The sequence below is a fragment of the Drosophila guanche genome, unplaced genomic scaffold (genome assembly GCF_900245975.1).
Source record: "Drosophila guanche unplaced genomic scaffold, DGUA_6, whole genome shotgun sequence".
In the NCBI taxonomy this organism is placed as follows: Eukaryota; Metazoa; Arthropoda; class Insecta; order Diptera; family Drosophilidae; genus Drosophila; species Drosophila guanche.
In genome coordinates this window covers 1,357,961-1,365,330 of record NW_022995756.1, presented here as the reverse complement: position 1 = coordinate 1,365,330, position 7,370 = coordinate 1,357,961, and the positions used below count along the sequence as shown (strand labels likewise).

At 37.7% G+C, this 7,370-nt stretch overlaps 1 protein-coding gene across 9 annotated transcripts in view; it reads left to right on the top strand.

Moving 5' to 3' along the window:
- The window catches only part of LOC117590199 (acetylcholine receptor subunit alpha-like), a 53,904-nt gene that overhangs the window by 25,434 nt on the left and 21,100 nt on the right, over positions 1 to 7,370 (top strand). For 5 of the 9 annotated variants that reach the window (XR_004574268.1, XM_034282642.1, XM_034282646.1 and 2 more), the window contains 2 exons: positions 3,942 to 4,057; positions 4,194 to 4,217. Coding sequence is in view for 8 of the 9 variants with exons in the window: in XM_034282642.1 (XP_034138533.1) it covers positions 3,942 to 4,057; positions 4,194 to 4,217 (140 nt within the window). In the remaining variant the exon portion in view is untranslated. The remainder of the gene's footprint in view (positions 1 to 3,941; positions 4,058 to 4,193; positions 4,218 to 7,370) is intronic. The other 4 variants (XM_034282645.1, XM_034282647.1, XM_034282643.1 and 1 more) reach the window with 1 other exon arrangement.

Below are 7,370 nucleotides of genomic sequence, written 5' to 3'. Positions count from 1 at the left end.
ATCTTGACCAGCATCAGTTTCCGAAATGATGTAGCCAAGTTTGTGTACTTCTGTTGCTGAGCGCATAGTTCATGGTAAAGGGTTTGTATGGCAAACAAATGCTTTATGGGTTCAGAAGTTTTATTGTTGGTCAATCGAATTTCACCCTTTTCCTTTAAGGTTTTGTCCTTTAAGGATTGTATAATAGGTATCAGGTCCTTTGGAAGCAGACCTGCAATAAAATGTTTAACTCATCCTTTTTCTTCAGTTCGTTTTACGGACAAAGGTACACTTATGTAAACGTAATAGATAAAAAGAAATTATGAATATTGGGAATATATTTGATAAATTTGACAAAATACGTTGAGTGAAGGTAAAACTAACTGAATGGTAAAATATGTTTTCATTTATAATTTTAAGAATTCTCATCTGATTTTTAAGGGATGACCCATGAAATTAAACTATAAACTATCATATCATAGGTTCATGAGGTTCTCGCTTCTGCTTCTATCTACAGGTCTTTTAATTAAGCACTATATGTAAAAAAAGATACTCATTTATGTGTATTGACATAATAGATACTGTTTATGGAGTTTTGTGTTTGCATGATTTGCATGATTTAAATTATATAAATAATTAGGTGTTCCTCATTGTAAGTAGAGTATTAATTACTTGTGTTTTTGTGTTGTTAACAGTACAATTGAGAAATTTAAAACAATATAAAAATGTACGAATTAGAAACCAACAAACAATCATAACAGAAAATGCATGATTTATATGTATCTAACTGAAAACAAAAGGGTGATACGATTTTAACAGCGACCTTTAAGAGTGTACATCTATGAAAACACACAAATCTCGTTTTTCACACTTTCCTGACTTCAGTGAAGACCCTATTTAGTGCAACTTGCAAAAAGAGAAGACAAGTGTACTACCTTATTTTTGTTCATTTTCTTTAATTTGCTTTATCATATTTTATGTTTATGCCATAAGATGATTTTTTCTGAACCCTGGTACAAAATACAGGCTTGAATGGCGCAATTATTTTAGCGATTATGTTCAGAAAGAGTCTTCTTCTGAAAAACTTCAAGCTTACCTTTACGCGTTTTAAGAGACCTCTTGACTAAAAATAATATTATATACGTAATGAATGCTTCCCGCAAGCTAACAATTTATATACAATTTGAAACATTTATTCGTAGGTTTTTTATGGCATAGAAAAACAAAAAACTTAGATGCGCTAAATTTTCCGTCGGAAGAAAGTTGTTACACTGTTTTGTGTTGGTTTACAAATAGAAATCTGTTAAAAATTGAATAAATGAGTAATGAAATGGATGTGGGGGACAGAAATGCATGCAGAATGCCGCTCCAGCAAAACAGAAATGCAATAAACATGTTTTAATACTCGGTACGATGAGTAAATAGGGTATATTGTATTTGTTGGGAACAAAGTTAACACACAGAAGCAAGCGTTTCCGACCCAATAAATTAAATCTTGAACAACATCAATAGCCGAGTCGACATAGACATGTCTGCCCGTCCCTATGAGCTCCTAGTACTCAGAGACCATACGAGATAGGGCAACCAAGTTTTGCATCCAGACTTTTATAAGCACAATGATATAATCTGATCCCAATTCGAGGATCTGATAGATATGTTCCTTCCCTACGGAATGGCGTTTCTAGTTTTCTTTTATCTTTAACATTGTGGATGCAGCAGATTTTCGCCTTTTCGCAGGCGGAAAAAGGCGGCTCGAAATTTTGAAATACACTGGTAACAGTGTGAGCATACAGAAGTCTGGATGCAAAATTTGGTGGCTCTAGCTTTTATAGTCTCTGAGATCAAGGCGCTCAACAAAACAGACACACATGGCTCTATCGACTCGACTATTTATGCTGATAAAGAATATATATACTTTATGGGGTCGGAAACGTTTCCTTCTGTTCGTTACATATGTACATCCGTTTTTCCCCACAATTACAATATACCATATTTTCTCTTCGAGTCCGGGTAAACCAATAGGGTACATATATAACGGGAACAAAAGCTATGACCCGTAAGTCTAAATTTTTGCTATTTTTGCCGTCCTCCGCTTGATTCCTTTCATATTGAGAATTTAGGTGTGTGTGTGTCTATATATATTTTTATCGACAAAGATAGAAATATTATATTTCCCGTTCGAGCTGTGAGATGGTTGTTCGATTGTTTTTCTGATATGTTTTCTTCAGATCTGAGTTCTGATATAAGTTTTCTGCTAAATTTGCTAAATTTAGCCAAAAATCTGCTAAAAAAATATATATTTTCCTTTCCCTAGGAATTTCCCCAATTCGGTCGATAAAATTAAAGGCATAAAGTTTACTATCTATAACTTTCAATTCTCTATTTCTCCATCGTGTCAGATTCGAGAATTGTGTTTGTCAACCCACAAGAACATCTGATAGATAGTTTTTGCTAGGGTCTTTTTACAGAAAATTTGCAAAAACCGAACATAGTTGGAGTTGGAGTTTCCTTGAAAAAAGGACATCAACATAAATGCCGTTCTTATCACAAATCTAACTAATATGTAGGCACGCTTTTGTATAGATCAACGAATAATGACTGCAGTTTGTTGTTGTGTCAGGTTTTTAACATAATTGATCTATACTAGCAGTGAAATCTTTTCTAATATTTTTTTGATGGCCTGTTAAGTCTCCACTTATTATTCTGGATAGATTCTGGATCAGAATAGGTAAGGCACTACTAAAGCTACCACTACTACCACTACTACCACTACTAAAGCATGTTCTCATTGCTCTTGACATTTATTTGGCGTTTTAATTTACAGACTACTGAGGCATAGGACTAATCTCAGAATGGAATGGCCAGTATATCACCTCCTAGTAGTTCGTTCCATTCAGGGTGCAATGTATTTGTAATGAATAAGGAAATCAAGTTTATCGTTGAAATAATTGAAATCGTCACGCTTATGCACTTCAACGAGTCAGGGCGATCTTCATCACCCTTGATCAAATTGTGCATAAAAACCACACTAAGCACACCAAAGTAGCGTTAAGTGGCTGGGACACAGAGCCTTACACATGTCGCATAAGTAGGTATACAGAAATGGATTACCGAAGGCAGAAAATAAATAATGAAATGTAGTTGTCCTATGCCCTGTGCCTGAGAAGGAGTCTTTGAAGAGACTCTATGAGACCCAGAATAAAGGTAGTTAGAAAGTAATCTCAAAAGATTGGGCGGATCCGAGACATCAGACTGTTCAATTCAAAGCGTTTTTGTCTGGCAGTATACTTTTTTTTGTATTCTGTTGCATTTAATATTACATTCAATCCATTTTTTTTTAAGATGACAATTATCATTTTAACGCAGCTCTAATTATTTTACTTATAAAAAAGTCATTGATTATCCCGACTTTTTTAATTATATTTACTTAATAAACTACTCAAAATTCATCCGAACATTTTACAAATCGGTATATCGTCCATAAATATATAACTTTGTGAGACAAATTTTCTTGCTTGTGAAGAGAAAATACTGCGCATATACAGATATATATAAAACTGTCCAAAATAATCAAAATTGAAGTACTATTTCATATGTTTAATGCATACATATAGTTCAATATGTAGGGGTATTAAATGCTTCGTGCTCGAAGCCTAAACTATTGTTGCATTTTGTATTTGTTTGATTATACGTTTTCGTAAAGTTATATAATGTTAATGAGCAGTAACGAAATTTTTTAATGAGGTTTAAATAGTTTGCATGTGTTGTCGAGTTTTTTTCTACATACGTTAAATTGGCAAAATACATAAGTTTCATAAATATATCATTATTTAGTTTTTAATGTTTTATTTATCGCAAAGATCACTTTTTCTTCCAATTATTTGTAACTGTGTGTAAAAACATCAATACCAAATGAATTTAACATATTTTATATTTAACTATTGTTTTTTGCATTTTCTAAGGTTGACTTGAGGCACATGGATGAGCAACTGGGAAGCAACGTTGTGGATGTTGGTGTGGATTTATCCGAGTTTTATATGTCTGTTGAATGGGATATTCTCGAGGTGCCAGCTGTCAGGTAAGGAACTGAAATAAATTAATTAATGAAGTTTATTCAGAAAAATATTAATAAGAAAACTAACCGAATACGCTACTAAAAGTCTGGAAACGTCGAAAAAAATTATATTATGTGTTCTTTATTGTTTTATTGACAGGTGCATAACTAGACGCCGTTTAAGGTATTGCTTATCAAAATCTATGGAGAGACGCCTGAGTTAAAATTGGTTAAAATTCGTATATATATTCTTGATCAGCATCAATAGCCGAGTCGATTGAGCCATGTCTGTCTGTCCGTGCCTCTGCAGACTGTGTCGCTAGGGGAGGGGGGCGAGCTAAAGGAGCGTGTTAACGTGAGAAGTTACGTAGATGTTGATAAAAGATTTAGAAAAAATGTAAATTTAAAAATTTTGAAAAATCCGTTAAGGTACAGACAGATGTTCTACTGAGTACAGGGTATAAAAGTTTTGACGCGTAAGAAGCGTCTCACACGTCCCTTCTCTTTCGATGTAATTCTTTCTATTTATATTTCTTTACTTGCCTTTTTAATGGCGATCTTTTGCCTGTATTCCGTGAATGTGTAGGTGATGACTGTCTACTCCAGCCTATGACGGTTGAAAAGCCGTTTGAACGATGATCTCATTTTTAATACCATCTCCTAATATCTCGGTTTTTTTCAACAGAAAAAAACCTGTGCTGACATTGTTAAATTGAAGAAATAGAATTATTGCAGTTTGCAGCATCACAAAATAAATTATGTTCGGGTTAAATTAACAATGTATATATATAGCTATTTCGATTTCTTTCAACTATCTTACGGCTTAAAGTACCGGCTTTAAATAACCGGTGCCCCGAGAATTAAAGGGGTATTGGCTCCTACGCGTTTTTAGGAGCTTTTGATTTCTTTAATAAAAGTTTTAAACTGCTCTTGCTAAGTGTTGAGCGAGCTCTGCTGCTTTCTTGATGGCGAAAACTTCCGCCTGAAATATGCTGCATCGGTCCGGTAGCTTATAATAGCATCAGCCTATAGTACGTTTTATAGTCCATTTAGCAGAAAAGGTCGTACCACCAAGATGTAGATCCAATGCATTAGACAGACACCACGTGCTGCTAAGCATCTTCTAAGATGCATAAAGCGCAGCAGTGGCCTTCTTGACCCATTCCAACACATTGGGTCTCCATCCCAGTTTGCTGTCCAGTACAGTGCCGAGGTTTTGAGCTGTGTTTTTGGTGCAAGCCAGGTTTGGCCGATTTTCGAGGGAATCTATGTCGGTACCTTGTACCTCTTGGTTAAGAGGATGAATTCAGTCTTATCCGCGTAGATACTGAGTCCTTCTTCTTCCGCCCTTTGACATTTTTCCTGGAGAGTAAGTTGCTTTATGGAGTTGAGGGTCGATAGACATACACCCGTAATATATATGCTTATGTCGTCCACATAGGCTGTTATTTTCGGGGCATTCCTCTCAAATCTCCTAATGACCAGTTTCCAAAAAAGGGGAGACAGGACTCCAGCATGCGGTGTGCCTCGTAGTGCCCCTTCACCATTGAAGCGGTGCCCCACTCTGAGTGAACCCGTCTACAACTTGGGTGGTTCTTAATTCATGTGTCGATTGTTTGGTGGATGTTGGTCGCTTCTATTCTATCGTTATATCTACGAATACTCCTAGCGCATATTTCTGTCGTGATGGCCTTTCTCGATGGCAGCTACTAACGAGTGAAGTTTCCACATATTTCCCTTTTTTGTGAGCATGCTGGTTGGTTGACATCAGTCCCCCTTCCTCGCTCCTGATGTGTATATCCAGATTTTCCGGTGTAGTGTGGAAAAGAGGTAAGGCGTATCGGTCTGTAATCCTTGGAGTTCATATGGTTGCACTTTCATGCTCTTGGGAGGAAGACAGCTCGGGAGGTTCCCCATTGGATACGGATATAACCTGTGTTTAGATATGCGGTGTATATTTAAAAGAACTATGTGGTGGTAGCAGCATGGCTGGGAATATTCCGTCCAGTCCAGGCGCTTTTATGGCCGTGAATAAATCCATGTATTCTCATAGAGGTTGTTTCCGCAACTCCTCGCAACCAGTTCGGAATAAAAATCTCGAAGTAAAAAGCCAAGTGCTGCTGGTTCGACCGAGTCGGAATTCAATCAATTTAATACTCTCCTTCTTTAAATTTCGCTATTCACCTATTACATGCATGTTCTTCCTCTTTGTCTATCGATATTCACATATTACATGTATTTTCTATAGCACCAAACTTCTGTGAGCATGTCAAAATGCAACAATTCAATATCTTAATGCTACAAATTCATTTTACTTATATCCAAATACTAATTGCTCCCGGCCATAAGCCCTTTGCGCAAATTTGGCGTAAACATACTCCCGGCCTTGGAAGCTCCTTCCAACAATTTTACTCGGTGTCTTCAATCGGTAACGGGCAGATCTTGTGTATGTTGCGCTTGTACAAGCCTGATTTGGTTTTGATGGTGACTACACGAACTATACCATCAGTGCCAGGATGAACTTGATGTACACGACCCAGAGCCCATTGTCCTGGGGGTATGTTGTCTTCTCCAATTAAGACCAAAATGCCTGGTTGAATGTTGTTGCATACCGAAGACCACTTGCTTCGCTCCTGCAACAACGTCAAATACTCCAGCGACCAGCGTCTCCAAAATGCATGGTGTACTGCGACGATTCTTTTCCATCGATTAGCAGCAGATAACTTCAAAATGTCCTCATCAAATGTCTCAGGCATGCAGTTCAATGGTCGACCAATTAAGAAATGACCCGGCGTCAATGCCTCGTAGTCATTACTGTCCGACGAAAGTGGGTGAAGCGGTCGTGAGTTCATCACTGCCTCTGCTTGTGCTATCGCCGTGACCAGTTCCTCGTAGTTAAGCGCTGTGCTATTGAGACTTCGCACCAACAATTGCTTCGCTACCTTTACTGCGCTCTCCCATAGTCCTCCAAAATGCGGCGATCGAGGTGGGATAAAATGGAAATTGACACCGAGTTGGCAGCTCGGATCCACAATTTGGTGCTTGCCACTGTCATTCCAGATCAAATCCGCTATTGCCTTCAGCTCCCGTGAAGCACCAACAAAATTGGTGGCATTGTCACAGAACAGCTCTGCGCTGATCCCACGCCGAGCAAAAAATCGTTTGAGTGCGGCTATAAATGCGTTGGTGCTCAGGTCTGATACAAGCTCTAGATGGCAAGCCTTGCTCAAAAAGCACACAAAAACGCACAGATAAACCTTGATAGGCCGCCGTCCTCTTTGGTTGAAGTGCATCCATAGCGGTCCAGCGTAGTCGAGTTCAGTACGTTCCAAGGCCT